Source organism: Pleurodeles waltl, chromosome 7 (assembly GCF_031143425.1).
Source record: "Pleurodeles waltl isolate 20211129_DDA chromosome 7, aPleWal1.hap1.20221129, whole genome shotgun sequence".
In the NCBI taxonomy this organism is placed as follows: Eukaryota; Metazoa; Chordata; class Amphibia; order Caudata; family Salamandridae; genus Pleurodeles; species Pleurodeles waltl.
Window position 1 is genome coordinate 560,186,972 of NC_090446.1, and position 19,327 is coordinate 560,206,298.

The 19,327-nt window shown below is 43.4% G+C and overlaps 1 protein-coding gene across 3 annotated transcripts in view; it reads left to right on the top strand.

The window, feature by feature from the left end:
- Nucleotides 1-14,400, top strand: part of TEP1 (telomerase associated protein 1) — a 1,055,001-nt gene extending 1,040,601 nt beyond the window's left edge. For all 3 annotated transcript variants that reach the window (XM_069244315.1, XM_069244314.1, XM_069244316.1), the window contains 3 exons: nucleotides 1,346-1,470; nucleotides 1,917-2,021; nucleotides 13,680-14,400. In XM_069244315.1, coding sequence (XP_069100416.1) covers nucleotides 1,346-1,470; nucleotides 1,917-2,021; nucleotides 13,680-13,796 — 347 coding nt within the window. In that variant the 3' untranslated portion in view covers nucleotides 13,797-14,400. The remainder of the gene's footprint in view (nucleotides 1-1,345; nucleotides 1,471-1,916; nucleotides 2,022-13,679) is intronic.
- The last annotated feature ends 4,927 nt before the right edge of the window (nucleotides 14,401-19,327 follow it).

Genomic DNA, 19,327 nt, shown 5'->3' on the forward strand with positions numbered 1-19,327 from the left:
TTGCAACTGCTGATGACAATGCAAACCACACGCAGCACGTTTTTTCAACACCTTGCAGCTGGATTTCTCACGCATTATCGCTGGGCAACAAAAATCAATACAAGTCAGTGCGGATCCGAGGTGTCCCGTCTGGAAATCGGCACATCGCTCTCTTGCGGGAGAGAAAAACGACGCATCCTCTACCCAACCGGAGAAGAAATGATGCACGGCCTCACTTGCAAGTAAGGAATCCAGCACACTCTCAGCCATGCAGCTTTTTTTCCTTTTTTTTTTTTTTTACACAAACCAGGTACTTTGTGTAACAACAACGACGTTTCCCTTGTTTTCTATGGAACAAGAATCTATTATTTTGAAAATGTATTTCTTGACGTGTGTATTTTGGATTTTGGTCGTTTTGGTCCTGCTTGATTTAGATAAATATATTGCCTATTTTTCTAAACTGGTGTGGTGTCCATTTTGTAGTGTTTTCACTGTATTAATGTGTGAGTTGGTGCAAATACTTTATGCACTGCCTTTGAGATAAGCCTGACTGCTTGTGCCAAGCTACTAAGGAGGTGAGCAGAGGTTATCTTAAGTGTGTATCTCCATTGCCCTGACTAGATGAGGGTCCATGCTTCGACACAGTGCAAACTGCCTGCCAACCAGAGACCTAATTTCTAACAACGCCATATTTACAAAGTGGCGCAATGCAAGTATTGCGCCAATTTGTAAACCCTTGTGCCACATTATGCCTGCACCAGTCATAATGTTTGAATGGAGGGTGTTGTGTTCCCCAGTTAGAGGGGCGGAAAATGGTGCAAAGAAATCTAAGAGATTTCCTTGCATTGTTTTTTTCGGCACTTTTAACGCCTACTCAGAGTAAACGTTAAAAGGGGGCATACCATTACTTATAATTGGCCCCTATGTAATCTCCCCCTTTGTCTTTTCTTCTTCCTCCTTTCCCCCTGAAACTGTGCTCTCTGCTCTTCGACAGAGAGCCTGTTCTGCACAAACAGGCGCTCTCAGAGCCCAGTAAGAGCAGCTTGTAATTCCTTTATGACGTAGCAGCAGTGGGTAGCAACTTTAGTTTCCTATTATTGTGATATCACTCAGTTAATAGCAGGATTACGATTAGGTTATTTGCACTAAAGGCTTCCAGTATAGACAACATGACACAGCTACGCTGATTAGGAGAACATTGTTAAATCATAACACTTTTTATAGTTGAAGCTGGGTCACAAGACCTTGAAAAATCAGATCTAGACATAATTTAAGTATTTTTATTTTTTTTCACTCTAAATACTGGATATGTACTCCTAATCCTCTATAATTCCTAACTATCTTTGCCCCTTCTACATTGCTGTAGGGTTCGCTGATGCTACTGGGTGTCTCTTGATGGAGGGTTCCAAGGCCCAAAAGAAGACACCTGAGTCTGAGGATGATGATAATGATCAGGATACCTGGGAGGTTCTCGATTGGGATAGGAAACAGGTAACACAATCTTGACTGTGTTTATAGCTATTGGAGTAGCCTTGAACTTCACTGATCAAAATCTCATTGTGCACAACTCATGTCTCTAAATGTTAAATGCCAGCTTTATGTTCACACACCATTCTCACACCAGCCTAGCATTATATTTCGACCTCGACTAGGCTTTCTTCACGGTTTGCACAAACAGACTCCTCCTTTGTTTTAAATCATCAATAAAAAGGGCAGAGAATCCACCTTTCCCCTGCATCAGCAGGTCTAATGTTTATACCTGTATCAAGGGAGGTGTCACTCATACAATAAAAGTAGTTGGCAAAGAAAACAGGACTACATGAACTACTTATAGCTGATATGGGACTGGCTCAGACCTCTGCCTTTGCACCCAGCCTTCCCAGACACTGTAGTAAAGCTCCTACCACGTGGACCTCTAACAATGTTTTTCTCCTCAGATCCACAGCAGCTCTGTAACTGCTTTGCACATTTTGAACAATATGATCTTCACTGCATCCCTGGATCGTAATGTCAAGGTCTGGACCTACCCAAAACTTAAACAGGTACAGCATCAAAAGACTTACTTTCTGCTATCAAACTGCCTTATAAGTGTTACAGTTGGGTGAAAGCTTCCAATTGTAGCTATCTGGGGATTGGAAAGGTGTAGTGCGGGTAAAGTAGTGGTTGTCATTTTTTGCAACATATGTTTAACTTTGATATGGAGATTATAAACAGATAAACATGGTTTAAGTTTTTTAAACTGAAAGTGCCAGGTTTGTGAGCAATCCTATCATTTTCTTGGGAGTAGTAGTACCTTATCAATCTTTGTAATATTCTGCAGCAGTATTAAGTGCAGAATATCGTCTGTCACTATGGGGGTCATTCCGACCGCGGAAGCACCGCCAACAGGCTGGCGGTGCTTCCTGGGCCATTCTGACCGCGGCGGTAAAGCCGCGGTCAGAAAAGGGGAACCGGCGGTTTCTCGCCGGTTTACCCCTGGCCCAGGGAATCCTCCATGGCGGCGCTGCTTGCAGCGCCGCCATGGGGATTCCGACCCCCTTCCCGCCATCCCGTTCCTGGCGGTTTTTACCGCCAGGAACAGGATGGCGGGAACGGGTGTCATAGTGATAGAGGGACCCATAATGATTTTCAGTGTCTGCTTTGCAGACACTGAAAATCGCGACGGGTGCCACTGCACCCGTCGCACCCCAGCAACTCCGCCGGCTCCATTCGGAGCCGGCTTCATCGTTGCTGGGTCTTTCCCGCTGGGCCGGCGGGCGGCCTTTTGGTGGTCGCCCACCGGCCCAGCGGGAAAGCCAGAATGGCCGCCGCGGTCTTTTGACCGCGGTGCGGTCATTCAGCGGTAACCGCATGGCGGGCGGCGAATGCCGCCCCCGCGGTCAGAATGACCGCCTATATTTTCAAAGTAAGTATATATTGTCAAGTACATATCTACTATTTATTTATCTTGAAAGTAGATCTGACCTGGGAAGTTGAGGCTAGTAAATCTGCACTTACCTATATTTTTATATGTGCCTTGACAGTATAGGGCAGATTTTATTCTGCATTTGATATTCCTGAAGAAGGATATTGTGTCATACTAGGGCATACATCAATATCTTGCACAATAGCTCTTGCTACACTGCTTTATACAAGCTTGTGTCTGAGATACACACGTTGCATTCCTACTTGTATTACAATTTCAAATCCCATAATGAAAATAATTTGCAACAAAAGTCCTTCAGGAGCATTTCTGACCAGACTCTCAAGTGTTCCTGTTCAACTGAAAAAACAGAGAAAATGTCATCCCTGGTTTCTCTCCTTAGACATTTATAGTGTTGTTCCACATGACAGTTCCTGTAGTATGTTTTGAATTCCTTCTGCTGAGAAGGCTACCGGTCAGTGCAGGCTTTAACATCTCTATACTGGCTATCCTGCACCACATATATTTACATACAGTATGGGCTAGATCAGTAAATGTGTGCTTGCCTACTCTGTTCCTGGATCCTTTATTTGTGGTCACAGTACAGACAGATGCATTGTTGCCAATACTCTAGCACAGTAGTTCCCAAAGCTGTGGTCCAGGGTCCCGGGGGGTCCGTGACGCCTCCTCAGCTGGTCTGTGACTGCTTCGAAAATTAAATAATTAACAGCTTAATAAACTGTTTATAAATAAAGTGACTAAATGTTCAATTGAACATTTTAAAATGCACTGTTAATGTCAAGGAATTTCAAATTTGAGGCTAAAAATTAAATGAGTATCTTCAGATTGATTGGTGGGAGCAGTGCAGGTGCATCTAACAGAATATTCTGTGGACGATGTGTGGCTTCATTTGAATTTAGAAAAGCTCCAACCTTCCTGTAAAAAAAAAATTTCTTTACATTTTTTTTACAAATGAAATAAAATGTGTTATCATTTGTGTTCCTTTTTTGATGAATACTTGTTTCTGTATTGTTTGTGTATTGTTTTGTGTTTCAAATCATTAACAATGTTTAGGCCGGGGTCCCCGGCTTCCAGTAATGAGAGGTCCACAGGTTTCAAATATGATTTAGTGAGGGGTTCACAGAATTCCAGTAATGATAAAGTGGGAGTCCACAGAAGTCAAAGGGTTGGGAACCACTTCTCTAGCATATACCTAGAGTGGGCATTATTGCTGACCTTTGTTTACGATTCAATGTCTTTCTTGTCTGTTTCTGTTTCCTGCACCTAATTTAATGACTTTTCTCCCTATTTGTGTGTTTGGGCTGAAAACAAAGGACTCTTTTGGTCTTCTAATGTTTTGCTTGAGTTTTATCCTTGCACTATTGATATCGGAGTACTGTTTTTGCTTTTGCATATCTCTTTAAAATTAGATATTTAGCAGTCGATGGGAGCACTTGGGCCTTCCTCTTTCCATCCCTTTGTGCGTCCTTAACTTGTAGCCCTCTCCCGCACCTTCCTTTTTCTCCTATGTTTGGTCCTTCTTGCTTTGATTGTGCCTCTTGCTTTCCTTCCTCCTTCACACCCCTCCCATTTTTCCCTCACTGTGTGTGTTCTCCAGCCCTTTCCTGTCTCCTCATCCATCATTTTTCATTAAAAATATCTGTTGACTTTGCTAATGCTTCAAATGTATATGTGTGCACAAACAGTATTGTTAGCATAGAGCACAAGTGTAGCAGCATTTTATGAAGAAATATGTATTTAAGCACATAAGCCCTCTTTTTTAACATGACCAATATACCAAGGTATATTACTTCATCATGCTATGAGTTGTTGAGTATTTCTGGACATAGGATTACTGTGTCGTGTACCACCAGATCTGGTTTACTAATGTGGGTCTTCACTTGTTAAAACAACAGAGCAGGTGACAGGGTCTACCTGTGCATGTGCCTTGACCCGACTGCAGCAGACAGTATATCATTCTATTAAGGACACAGTGGCGAGGATTATTCCTTCTTTCTTCACTCTTTATTCAAACAGACGTCATTTTGTATAAACCACCATCATGTCACTGTCTCTTGAATATAGTCCCACGACTCTATGCGCCCTCTTTTGAGTCCGACAGGAACTGTCCAAGTGAAAAAAATATGGACACGACCAATTGTTCCTGCTTAGAAACCTCATTCCTGCAAAAGAGACAATTTTGTAATGTCTGTGCACCAGTAATGAACATTATAAACCTGTGAAAGTATCAGCTACTCAAAAAACAATACAGCTTGATAGAATAGGCAAGACACATTGACTATAAACGAGCAAAGCAATCTCCCAGCTAATAAATGAATAGAAAAGTTAATTATACCTTAACGGGTGATTTTTTCTCTCACCTGGAATGTGAAGTGCAGAAGGGGTGGGCATAAAAAAACATCTGTTTGGGAGGGAATAATCCTAGATTCTGTGTCCTTCATAGAATTGAAACTTTCCGTTATGATGCTAGGAAAGTTTTCATTCTTTGTCAGTGCTGGAGGGTCGGATTATGCTTGTTCAAAGCGTGTCCACTACTAGGGGTGCCATGTGAACCACGGGCTTAAAGTAGAATGTCTTGAATGTCGAATCTGAAGACCTGTCAGCCAGATTCAAGAAGTCTTCCATGCATGCTTCAAGCATAAAAGCTGTGGAAGCCATCGCACCGCTCAAAGAGTGTGTCCAAAAATAGAAATGTAAATTCCAGCCTCCTGAAGTATACCCCTCATCCAACGAGCAGTGATGGGGAAAGAAACCACCTTAAACATTTTGCGTAGAGCGATGAACAGTTGTCACTCTCCAGCTGGCCAAAACTCCTTTGTGGCGGCTTCATAAGCCTTGAAACATCTGACAACACATTACTTAGGTTTCTGAGGAAATAAAGGATCAGAAACAAACCTGGAATGACACTTTGTCCTTCAAGAAATATGGAATGTCAGCCCATCCGGGGTAAGAACTCTCCCTGAAATATCCAGAGCCCTGACATCAGATATTCTGCAGCAAGAAACCAAACACAATAACATTGTCAACTTACCTGATAATTGCGTCCTGGATAAGTATTTAGTCTGTGGCAAGTTTGAAACAGGTCAAGAACCTTATTGACATCACATAAGGACGAATACCGGGGTTCAGGAGTAACCAGTAATCACACTCCTCTCCTCAGTTTTCTCACCAAAGGATGTTCTCCCACTGGAAGACTTCAAAGGGCAAGTGGCCTGCCAAAGTGGCCGACTGAAGGGTGTTTACCTACCTGTAAGCCATCCCTTCCAGAACCAGGGATGACAAAAAATTCAAGACATGCACGATTTTTTATTCTAAGGGATCAAGGTCCCTTTAAAAACACCAACGTAACCACCAGCCCTAAGCAGACTTGTATCTCTTATTTGTCCCAACTCCCCAAGCTTTGGAGAGGAGACCACGAGCCGCCTCTGAAAGTTCTCGGATCTTCCACATATTCTGGTAATCTTCCATGCCATAAGAGCTAACTGCCCCTCTAGAATCATGATGATTCCCCTGATGATCCTGAACAATATCCTGTCTCCGGGGTAGGCTGATTGAAGAATCCCAAGAAAGTTCCATCATCACTGGACAAGACCTCCACAACGGCAAAATCACCACCAGCGTCCAGTTCTGTCTACCCATTTCGGCCCTCAGCTTCATTAGCATTGCAAACAGTGGGAATGTGTAGCCTGTCTCCATACTCCAATCCTGCAGGAAGAAATCTGTCGCTTGCGAGTCCGGCTTTCAACTGTTGAACCAGGTCAGGTGAGTGTTGAGATGAGAGGCAAACATGTCCACTGAAAAAGGACCCCAAAGCCTCTGAATCAACCTGCATACCTCCAGATGAATCTGCCCAGCACTGAGGTCTTCCTACAGAACTACCTCCCATGTCCTGGGGATTTTTTTATTTGAGCTCATCTTTGTAAACCGCTTCACACCTAAGCTAGAAGTCTGTTCTGTGCAAGGGTTTCCAGTTCCTCATGTAATACTGCACTTCATCAGAACAGGACACCATGTGATGAGTGAAAAAATCTGTGAATTGGCAGGCCTGTTAAGCAGTTACATGACTTAAACTGAAAACCCTTTTGACTTTGGCTTGCTAGAACTCACTGGGAGGCTCTGTAAGAAAGACCGGGGATTTCTCTGCCTGTTTCACCTAACTCACAAAAAAATACCGTGCAGCAAATCCAGAAACCTGTGAAACGTTTTTAAAAATGCACGCGTGACTACACATTGTACTCAAGCATGTATTTTCAATAACTGTAAAAGCTTGCCGTGAGTCTGTGAATCCTTTTTTACAGTTATAAAATTACACATTTTTTAAAAAAGAAGCACTATATTCAAGTGCTGTGATAATGCATATTGAGACAGTCTCTTTTTTAAACTATATATTGAGCAAATCTCTGATGCAGAGATGCAAACGGCTATTTTCAGTGCATAATGCAATATAAAGAAATTACTACCATGTGTAAAACAAATATATTGAAGCAAAATATTTCTTTAATTCTAATCAGGTTAGACAAAAGCAAGACCTGAAAATTGTTTAATTAAGGAGTGTCCCTTAAAATAATTACAATTTTCATAATTTTTTAAGTCTAGTAAACATGTTTGTGAAATAGGAACCATTACAGAGTGCATATGTTTAGAGCCTGGAGGTTTGTGGTATGGCAAACTCCATATGAAAATGACACAAATGATGCTTTACAGAACTGAGGGAAAAAACAGCATAAAGGAGTATCTTAGGAAAAAATACCTCAGGATTAAATACAGAAGATTGTGGAGGAGACTTTATTTATAACCTGGTATTGCTATAACAAATATTTGGTAGTTGGGTTACCTGACATGATTACAATTCTATTGTATTACAGCATTGGTGGTATTACTGCTGGAGCGCATAGTCCTTATTAACAATGTAATATGGCAGGAAAAGCCAAACATCTCTATAGAGTTGTGGTACCACAAGTCGCCATCTTTATTAGAAAATGCTTAAATATGGTAGTAATGGTCCACTAAAACAATATTACCGCCATTATTTCCAGCAACCAAACAGTGGGTACACAACATTAGTTTGGCATGTTCTTTTCACCCTTTGAAGTGCGCTCCAAGTGCTGTATGTAAAACCTTAGCAGACCCGTCAGAAGGTTTTGTTATTAAAGCAGGATTTGACACTGTAATGTCAAATGGATTCTCACAGCCCCACCCTGCATGTTCTGTCCGATTCAGAGGGTCATCTCTGTCCATTCAGGTCAGCCTGCTGTGTGCTCCTGTGAGGCATTTCACACCCTTTCACACCTATTCAGATGCTAATCACTGGCAGGCAGAAGTGGGAGTGCAAATGAGCCTCCATAAACTTTAGGAAGGGAAAAGGTAACTTTCTAAAATAGTTATTTATTAAAAAGCCTGACTTCACCACCGAACCGGATTTTTAACAACAGATAAAATGGTTGTTTAATTATTTTTTAGCAGTTTCCTAATTGAAATTAGCATTATTAAATGTAACTAACCCAGTGTTTTCCTCTGGAACAGCCAGCCTTGCTATAGTGAAAATAAGTGTTGGGTGGTTTCACTGTGAGGACATGTTTAACATTAAATTCCTGCATGATCTACTTAGGGGTGATATAAAAATATTTAAAATGAAGATTTTGACCTGGTAAAAGGTATTATTTTGAAAGGCACAAATGGTAGGCCTGCAGTCATGGTCGCACTGTCATTCTAGTGGGTGGCACAATGGGCGTTGAAGTCCACTTGTGACATTTAACTTACAGGTCATGGGTATACTTTGTACCATATACCAGGGATCTATAGGTACTTTAAATAAGCCAATTAGATGTATACAGATTTCATCATGTAGTGCACAGGCACTTTACCACTGGGTAACAGAGGTTGAGTGCAAATAGTTCTACAGGTTGCAAAACAGTTAAGGCAAAAATCTGGCGGTACACCATGCAACAGGTGGTTAATTTCCTACATTCCTGGTCTTGGTCACAGGCCATTTTTTTGACTGTTCCACTTCCTGCTCAAATATCCCCTGTACGTCCAAGTCCATATGCATGCATAAGAAAGTGAAGCAGAACCTAGACCCTGTCCCACCATCCTGACTCCCAAAAGAAGCGGAAGGGCATTAAGATATCTGTCACACTTCATCAAGGTCACCGACCATGGAGCATATCAATTGTTTGATCCAATTGCACCATGAATTTCCCGGGCCATTGTGGACTCTGCAGCAGATCAGGGCCTACAAAGAGGCCATCTTCCAAATATTTATTGTACTTACTACTTCGTCTGCTGCGCATTCAGGCCCTATGGAACCGTAGGACCTTGAGTTGGATTACCGCTGGTGGGCCCCTCCCGTCATAGGGACTCTCGCAAAGTAACAAGACTGCTGGATTGGGGCCACAGCATCTTTGCGTTGTAGGTAACTGAGTCACTCCTACATCATATGGCAGCTGTCTGCCCAACACTCCTGGCTTACTAGCAGTACCTCACCAAAACCCAACCGTTTAAGGTGGTTTGTGGCAGCCTTGCATGGACTCTGAAAACCCCTCAGGGAAATCGTGGTGGAAACAAGTCTTACCCTTTTCTCTCCATGTACAAGTCTCTTACACACACCAACAGGCAGGAAAAGAGATGTAGGGCGTTTTTTAATACATTTATTGAAAAGACTGCAATCTACGATAAAATGCATGAGCGCAATGATTAGGGTAATGAGAAGTAACAGAAATAGGATTGTGAAAATCAGAGATGTTACTGTAAACCCCAACATATTTGTAATAACATGAATGCACAATTCATACCTAAAAAGCCTAATCTCTAACCCTTAAGCGAGAGCATGGCGATGTAAGCCAAATCTGTCTATACAGGGTCCATGAGAAGCACACCCCACCCCAATTATCTTGGTACAAGGTCAGGCTGCCAGTCTCCAGATCAGGATCTGTGGACTCACAAAGGCTGAGGTCGGCTAAAAACCGGCTGACACCCCTTCGAATGCCCTTTTTTCCTACAAGATGTTTTTATAGGGGACTATTTATGTTCATGCACAGAAGCCTGACACAGGTAAGTACCTAAGCGCTGGACTGTTTACGCAGGCTTGGGACCGGCAAAAACAAATATTCTCTTTGCCTCACATTCTGTTCCTTTGATTCCGAGGAAGAGAACATGATGCAAAGTATGTCATCATTAGCACAGATACTGACACTTTTGCAGAATAGCAGCTGATATGGAAATTAAAACAATAACACTAAAAGTTTAAGAAAATAAAATGAATAAAAACAGCAGAACATAATAACGAGGTAAAAGGGCACAGGCTGCAAGCTGAGGCTAAGCTGTCACTGTGCTCAAGCAGCTAACTAAAATGGACCCACAACACTTCCCAGCACAGTCTGTCCCCTCTGCACTAGTTACTGGTCTTGCACCAACTCTGGCAAAGCCCTGCTCCCCGGACCCAAAATTTATGCTGGCTTTTGCTGCTCTGATGCTGGAGGATGACTAGCTGCCTTTGCCAGTGTCGGCCCTTGAACAGGTGTCAGCTCGAGCTCAACCATTATCATGCTAAGGGATTACAAAAGCACAATCTGATTCTAACCCTGTGCCTTTACCATATTGCATATATCAACAGAGGTTCCATTCTCTTTTTGGGTCTGATTCTGACCCGGTGCCTGAACATGAGGATGATGATGATCATCATGATGATAATAATGATGATGGGAGAGGTGGATGGCTTGCTCCACCTCATTACATTGATGACACCTTATATTATGGTTTACAAATCACCAGTCGGCTTGATACCCTCCCATGAGATATTTTGACTCTCCAACATGTGTCATCAGTGGCAGTGCCTCATTTTCAAGGATGGCTTGGAAGACCACTGAAATACTTCAGTTGTAGCTGCCCTCCAATGAGACTAAGATAAAGGTTTTGACGGGAATCCAAACACCTGGGCTGGTGACATCTGAGCCTTGGTTCCGATTTAATGTTTCCTTTACAGATATTCTGATGGCTATTTTGTTGAAACTTTGTTGCCTGATGTCGTGGACCAGTGCCTGGTATAATTTAAATAATTTAATCAGAACTTCTGCCTATCTTGTCACAGAAAGTACAGCTGTTGATCATCAAGGGTGCCAGACTCATCGAAAGACAGAGGTTTTGCTGTTTCCTCATTACAAAAAAAGACAGGGGCTTCAGACCTGTCATGGACCTCTGACCCCTGAACACCTGCCTACGTAAGGACGTATTCAGAATGATTGGATCTTATCTGCCCTCAACCCAGAGAGCCAGATATTTTCCTTTGACTTGCAAGACATGTATTTTCACATACCCATCTTGCAATCCTGCAGGCATTCCCTGCTTTGTCATCTGCTGAAGTTGGAGATCAGATGACTCTGGTCTCCAGTGAAGGGCACTTCAACCTACTGGATCTATGGGACATTCATCTGGACCTGAAGGCCCTCTTGCCATTCATCAATGGGAGGCTAATACAAGTTCTCACAGACAACACCACATGCCATGTGTTACTGCAACAAGCAAGATGAAGTGGGGTTCTCTGCTATGAGGCTTTGTTCCTGTGGAGGTGGCTGCAGAGTCGGGGCATCTTTCTGGTCACCAACCACCTGCCATGGTCCCTGACTGCCAGAGTGAACAAACCAGAGGAGACAACACTGGGCAGATCACAAGTGACTTCTACATCCAGAGGTGGTGCAGGATGTCTTTTGCCACTGTTGAGCGTATGCAGTGTCAGCAATGTTGTGCTTTGGAGTTTCTCCTAGACCACTCATTAGGAGACTTATTGCAGCTGGAGTGGTACAAGTGACTCCTGTATTCCTTCCTGCCACTACGTCTCCTACTCCGGGTTATGAAGAACGATCAAGTCCACTTATTCAGTGGCTTTGAATTGGGCCAGGAGAGTGAGGTAACCAGAGCTCCTGAGAATGAACATCTGCCCTCCGATTAGGCTACCACTTCGGCAGCATCTTCTGTCTCAGCAGCATGGCAGAATCATCCATTTGAATCCACAGAACTTGCACCTCTATGTGTGGATATTGAGAGGTAATAGTTCACTGCTTCTGTTTGACCACCCGAGGTGGTAAATGTCATCCTTGCCACCAGACTTCCCTCCACAAAAGCCATCTATGCTTGATACAAGGAAAAGTACAAATATTTTGTGGTGCCAGGGGCACTTATCCCTTACAAGCAAAGCTGCCTGATGTTCTTTTGTTTATTTCATCCTTAGCCCAGCAATGCCTTGCAGTGTATACTTTAACAGGTTATTTGTCTGCGCTTTCAGTCTTTCTGCATTTGCCAGGCCAACCAGTCCTGTTCAAATCACCTGTTGTGATGAGATTTATTAATGATCTGACTCATATGTTCCTTCCCAGTCTGTTTGTGATGCCACCTTAATTTGGTCTTCACAGTCCTCATGTGTACAGCTTTTGAGCCTATGTATAGCTGCTTGCTGCATCTCCTGACCTTAAAAACTGTTTCACTTATTGTGATTATGCCAGGTAGTCATTTCAGCGAACTGCAGGCAATGTCAGTGCAATCGTCCCACACCACGTTTTTTCCAGACAAATTGGTGCTCAGGACCCAGGCATCCTTCTTACCTAAAGTTGTGACTCCTTTTTATGTTGGGCAATCTCTCACCCTCCCAGGTATTTTGCTGCTCCTCATCCCTTGAAGGAGGAGAAGAGGCTCCATCGCTTGGAACTCAAAAGCGTCTTAAACTTTTACATGGATCGCACCAAGGAATATCAAGTGGACAATCAACCTTTTTTTGAGCTTCTCTAGAGCAAAGAAATGGAGATCTGTGCTGAAGATGACCTTGTTGAGGTGGCTAGTCCTTTGTATTAAGATTTGTACACACTGGCCAAGAAGCAGCACTGGAAACATCTGAGGGTCCATTTCATCAGTACCTACACCTCTACCGCTACGTTTGCATGGTGGTGTCTGTCCTTCAAATCTGCCAGGCAACAACTTGGCTGTCGTTGCATACATTCGCAAATCACCTCTGCTAGACCTTTTGCTCCAATTCCACTTCAGAGACCCTCCATCTTAGGGTGGTACTGGTTTGGTACCTATTCTAAGGTGAGGAACTTCTGGTTATAATTATACATTAAAAGAACAAGTAACATACCTTCAGGAATGCTCTTTCTGATGGATACTTTGACTGCCTCCCTCCTCCATGTTCTATGGAGTGACCTCTTTTTAACATCTAAAAAGGTTCCAAGAATGTAATCAGCACACTGTTGCTGACATTTTTTAATGCTCTGCGCCTGAGCGCATTGAAGGGAAATACAAAAAACTGACCAGCCCTTTTGGTTGCCACTTATATGTGACTTCGCTCTATCACTTCCAGGGTGGTGTGGAGCCAGAGCGGAGCCACACAACATCATCTAAAGGCATGCAGAAACACTGCTAAAAAATCCCAGGTCTGGTGCCTGGGGAATGTTCTAAGGTGAGGAATCTGTGGTTAGATAGAGTATCCACCAGAAAGAGTGTTACCGAAGGTAAGTAACTACTAGTTCACTGAGGCTACAGTATTGAGCTCACCAGTACACATTAGTGAAACGTACCCAACTAGTTAGTTTGAGCAGCCGGCCTGTGGTGAGTGCTAGGAGGTGAGTCGTATATGTCCAAATTGCAAACACATTATTGTATTTACAATGTACACTTTGAGGCAGAAAATATAAATAATGTTTAATAAATATATTGTTTGTTATTGTTGCTATATTGTGTACTTTTCCATTCATGTATTTTGATATTGATGAGTGCCTGTCATTTTCTATAGGTTGGGCTTTTCCAGTGTGAAGGAGCTGTGTCCTGCCTAGAGCCAGATCCAGTGCATGGATCCGAGATTGTGTGCGGAGATTCCTTGGGGAACATATATTTTCTAAGACTTCAGTGAATTTATCAGTCTGAGAAGGCAGTAAAGCATCCAAAACGGCTGCAATCTGACAACATTCAGAGAGGCATAGGGGATGGCTTCATAACACCTGCAAGCTGAGACGTGTCATATCAATTATGTAGGGTTGAATTTATGCAAATGTGTTTGTGCTGATCCCAAAGGTGTGGCCAACAAGTCACCGTGCCAGGAATGTACACTAGTATGACATCAGCAATATTGTGCTAAGTTCCTAGGCCTTACTATACTATTAAGTAGCACTCTATGTATGTATGTTATTTTTTTGCGTCTGTGTCCACTCATTTAAAGTGAAGACGCCCCCACTTATAATTTTATTTCCAATATATTTGTGGGCTCTACATATCCAGTGCCTTGAAAACGTGTGCAATAGCTATTTTGTGTCCCATGATCAATTAAATAAATGTGTGGTGGTGGATTTACTAATTTGTTAAAATAAATTTGGAGCATGGTGTGCAGTGCTCTCCACAGGAAACTGCCTGTATTACTCTGTTCCTGGATGTAACTTCAGATATACGGTCAGATCTGTCTAGAAATGTATTTTCAGATGAGCCATACTGTACCTGGCCAATAAACATAATTCAGTGTAGCAGGCCTGCCTAAGTTCCTTATTTCTGGTCTGCCCCTTGCACTTATAAGAAGCCGCTTAGGCCCTATATGCCCCTGTCTGAAAAATACATAAGTCTGGGTGTTCACCTTTCTTCCATCTCTAAAATTAATCCCTCCTTCCCCTGTTTTATAGAATGTATGTTACAACATTACAACACTTGGAAAGATTTATTTAGATTACCCTTAGAGGGAGTTGCATGGCAGAAAAATAAACACTTTCAATTCTAGGTTGCACTTTAACAGAAATAATCAGGATTACTCTGAATGACAGAGTAGATTGAAAGGGCAAATAGATTCAGTCTTCAGCCCAACTGGACAAATAAAACTGTCAATAAAGGTTGAAAGGAGAGTCCTTTATTTTTAACTTTGGAACTTCAGAAAGCACTTTTTAGGACTCATCATTGAAAGTATCAAAAGTTTTCTTAAAATCTCCTCCAAATCCATGCCAGTGCCATATGCTTCAAAGTTGTTCATGCTACAAAGGAATCCAGATTCACTACTACCTTCCTAGATCTGATCTTTTATTAGTACCAGTTTTAATGGTGGCATATTGACATTTAAATATACAATTTGCCAGCTACTTTCCCAAATGTTCTTTAGGAAAGAACCTCCAAACCTAAGTGTAGAGGTATATTTTAAACCCAAACACATTGTTGATTTAGTTTCTTTTTACATTTTTTAATGCATATTTCTATTTGCATTTTAGTCAAACATAGCAACAAGTCCGAATGGGCTAGGTAACAGCAATGGCTCCGGCGTGAAATCCTGTGATATCTTCTGATCATAATTATACAGCAAATCTACCATGGCAATTTTTTTTTTTTTTTATAATCAAATTTTTATTGTTTTGTAAAAGGTACAAATTAGGACAAACAAATAACTAGCAAAACTTGATCTCTTTCACACCGGTTGGACAATAAATTCTGATCTGATCTTTCAATGCTTCAGACAACTGTAAGAAATCACTTCATCACATTTTGCCAGGGTAAAAACAAGGAAGGAAGAACGAGGGTACACATATATTCTAAGCCCCATATCTTAACTTAGGAGTCCCACCCATTTCCCCCATATTCTTTCATACTTGTGAGGGCATCCCCTTGATTCATACACCACTTTTTCTTGGGCTGCACACCAGTCCACCCCCGTCCTCCATTTCTGAAGAGAAGGACCTTTGATAGTCTTCCATGCGGCTGCTATATCTCTCTTTGCTACCGCAGTCGCTATACCGACCAATGTTTTATCTGCTCTAGCTCCCTCCATCTACCATGGCAAATTTAATGCAGTCCTTTGCCTCAGGGGAGGTTGTACCTGTGGTCCCTCTATTTTTATATGCCACTTTTTATGCCATCATACAGAGGTCCATCCCTGCCCTCAATTTCCTTATTGTGAATGCTTCTAAGGCTTCCCAGTGATTCGCCACGTCTCTTTTGGCCACCACCAACCCCAGGTTACTAAAGAGGAGCTTGGGTCACGGTATGTCTATGTCTGTAGGTATTTATGGGGAGAGCCATCAAATCACTTTTAAAGGGGTTTTGAACTCCATGTAATTATACGTAGATTTTGAAGCCCAATGACCTTTAGAACTCACCATTCAACAAGATGACCCAAGCCCATTGAAAATTGGTCTTTAAATACTATTACATTTTGGCCTCTGTTTATGGACTGCTTTGTACATTAAAATTTAATTTGTCCCTAAATGATCCCCTAACAATGGTTCATCTCTGATGATATATATATATATATATATATATATATATATATATATTCAGTGGGATGTGTAGCTGCAGATACACATGCTATGCATAGCTCTTCAGACATTTAGGCCCTCATTCTGACCGCCATGCGGTCACCGCCAAATGGCCGCTCCGCGGTCAGAAGACCGCGGATGCCATTCTGGATTTCCCGCTGGGCCGGCGGGCGACCGCCAAAAGATTGCCCGCCGGCCCAGCGGGAAAGACCCTGCAACAATGAAGCCGGCTCCGAATGGAGCCGGCGGAGTTGCAGGGCTGCGACGGGTGTAGTTGCACCCGTCGCGATTTTCACTGTCTGCTGAGCAGACAGTGAAAATCTTTATGGGGCCCCCAGGGGCCCCACAACACCCGTACCCGCCATCCTGTTCCTGGCGGTAAGAACCGCCAGAAACAGGATGGCGGGAAGGGGGCTGGAATCTCCATGGCGGCGCTGCTTGCAGCGCCGCCATGGAGATTCAGCCCATGCAGGGGAAATCCGGCGGGAAACCGCCGGATCCCCTTTTCTCACCGTGGCTTTACCGCCGCGGTCAGAATGGGCTGGGAAGCACCGGCAGCCTGTTGGCGGTGCTTCCATGGTCCCCGGCCCGCCAGGGTCGGAATGACCCCCTTAATGTTGGGCTCGGAGTATTACAAGTTGTTTTTCTTTGAAGAAATCTTTTCGGAGTCACAGGATCGTGTGACTCCTCCTCTCAGCTACAGTGCGCATGGGCATCCACTCCATTGTTAGATTGTTTTCTTTCCGCGGTCGGGTTCGGACGTGTTTCCTCTCGCTCCGTGATTTCGAGTCAGAAAACTTCAGAAAACCTACTTATTCGTCGGTATTGTTTTGATCACGTTTCCCATCTAGCATCGAACCGGTAGCACCATCGAAAACCTTCATCTCGCCCTTCGGGGCGCAGGCGCACCCAACGCGGGCCTGTTCGGGCCTAGCGTGTGGAAACCCTGATGGATCAGACTCCATTCCGATTCTGCCCTCGGTGCCACACAAAGTACACCTATACAGACCAACACCTGGTTTGTAATTTGTGCCTTTCTCCAGACCATCGGGACCCTGAGAGATCGCAGAACCTGAAGACTTGACATGGCGTTGAAAAGCACCGAACATCTCAACATCATGGAGGAAGAGCAGGCGCAGACAGCAGTCTCCATCTGAGACACAGACTCCAAACAGAAATCGGAAGGCAACAGACCCATCACAGCTGGCCAGCATGTGAGTATGTCTGCCCCTACACCCCTGCAGAAAAAACATTAGAAGGCTTTGGGTACACCACTGCCGGAAGGCCATGGTTCGGCCCCGAAAAAGACTATTGGTGACCGACGTTCGGGGTCGGCGCCGAAAAAAGCCACTCCTCCGTCCATCTCTGAGTCGAGCAAATCAATTAAAACCTCCACTCCAGACTCCGGTAAAAGACCCCATTCCTCAGAGTCAAAAATTTGGCAATCGGTTTCGGAGCCAAGACATCCGACTACTTTTTCGGGACCGAATAAGATACACTCTTCGGAGCCAAAAAAATCCTCAAATACAGAGGAACAGGGACTTTTTAAAGCACATTTAAACAAATCTCGAAGCCGATGCAAGAATCTTACAAGCCTTCTGATGAGGACACTGAGATTCAGCCAATATTGGAGGTTATGGATGAAAGACAATCTAGGATCCATTTACATAAAGAGACTGGCAGAATTATTACTGCACCTCCTTTACAAACTGAAAGAAAGCTGGCTTTTCAAGAGGAATTAGACTCTGCTCAACCACCAGCAAAAATTCAAAAACAAAAGGAGAAATCAGCACCTGCCCTTACTTCTCCTCCTCATTCCCCATAGCTTTCTTTTTCACCTCCACACAACAGTCCACCACCATTGCCTACTCAAACACACTCACAATACTCTCATGGAGATACAGTGGAACCTTGGGATCTATATGACCCTGACCTATACACCTACAAGCCTTCTCCACCAGAGGACACTACTGCCTACACTCAAGTCGTTTTTAGGGCAGCTGCTTTTCAAGGGGTGCTTATGCACACTGAGCCCCTAGAGGAGGACTTCTTGTTCAACACTCCGTCTTCCACTCACTCTAGATACCAGTGCCCTCCCCATGTTACCTGGAATGGTCAAACATGCCGACCACATTTTAGTGGGCCCGGCAAAGTTAGATTACTTACTCACAGAATTGACAAAAAATACAAACCTGCTCCTACCGACCCAGACTACACCACACATCAAGTTCCTCCAGACTCAGTAGTGGTGAGCGCAGCTAGGAAAAGAGCTAACAGTCAATCATCAGGGGATGCTCCTCCACCTGATAAGGAGAGTAGAAAGTTTGATGCTGCTGGCAAGAGAGTAGCCAGGCAAGCGGCTAACCAATGGCGAACTGCAAATTCCCAAGCACTTCTTGTCAGGTATGATAGAGCCCACTGGGATGAGATGCAAGAATTCATACAGCACCTCCCAAAAGAGCATCAAAAGAGAGCACAACAGGTTATAGAAGAGGGACAGGCCATAAGTAACAAACAGATAAGGTCTGCCCTCGATGCTGCCGATACAGCTGCAAGGAGTGTAAATAGTGCCATTACAATAGGAAGGCATGCATGGTTATGCTCGTCTGGTTTTAAACCAGAAATTCAACAGGCAGTACTAAACATGCCTTTTGATAAAAAACATTTATTTGGGCCTGAAGTAGATACCACCATTGAAAAACTAAGAAAAGGCTCTGATACTGCCAAAGCAATGTGAGCATTATATACCACACCATATAGAGGCTCCTTTTGCAGGTCACAGTTTAGAGGAGGATTCAAACCACAATCCTCTGAAGCTTCTACCTCCCAGGCAAAGCAGGGACAACAGCAGCAACAATATCAAAGAGTGGGGTTTAGAGGGTCCTATAGAGGACAATATTTCAGAAACAGAGGCAAATTCCAATCCTCAAAACAAGCCACTACACCATCCAAACAGTGACTTTTTTCCCACTCCTCCACCACATACATCTCCTGTGGGGGGAAGACTACAACAACTCCACTCTCATTGGCAAAATATCACCACAGACAATTGGGTGCTGTCAATTATCCACATTGTGTGGCCTGTCGATCCTTCCATTCCAAAAAGACTCATCGAGACAGGAGATGGCGTCCAGAAGCACCTCGACGTGGAGGAGGAAGA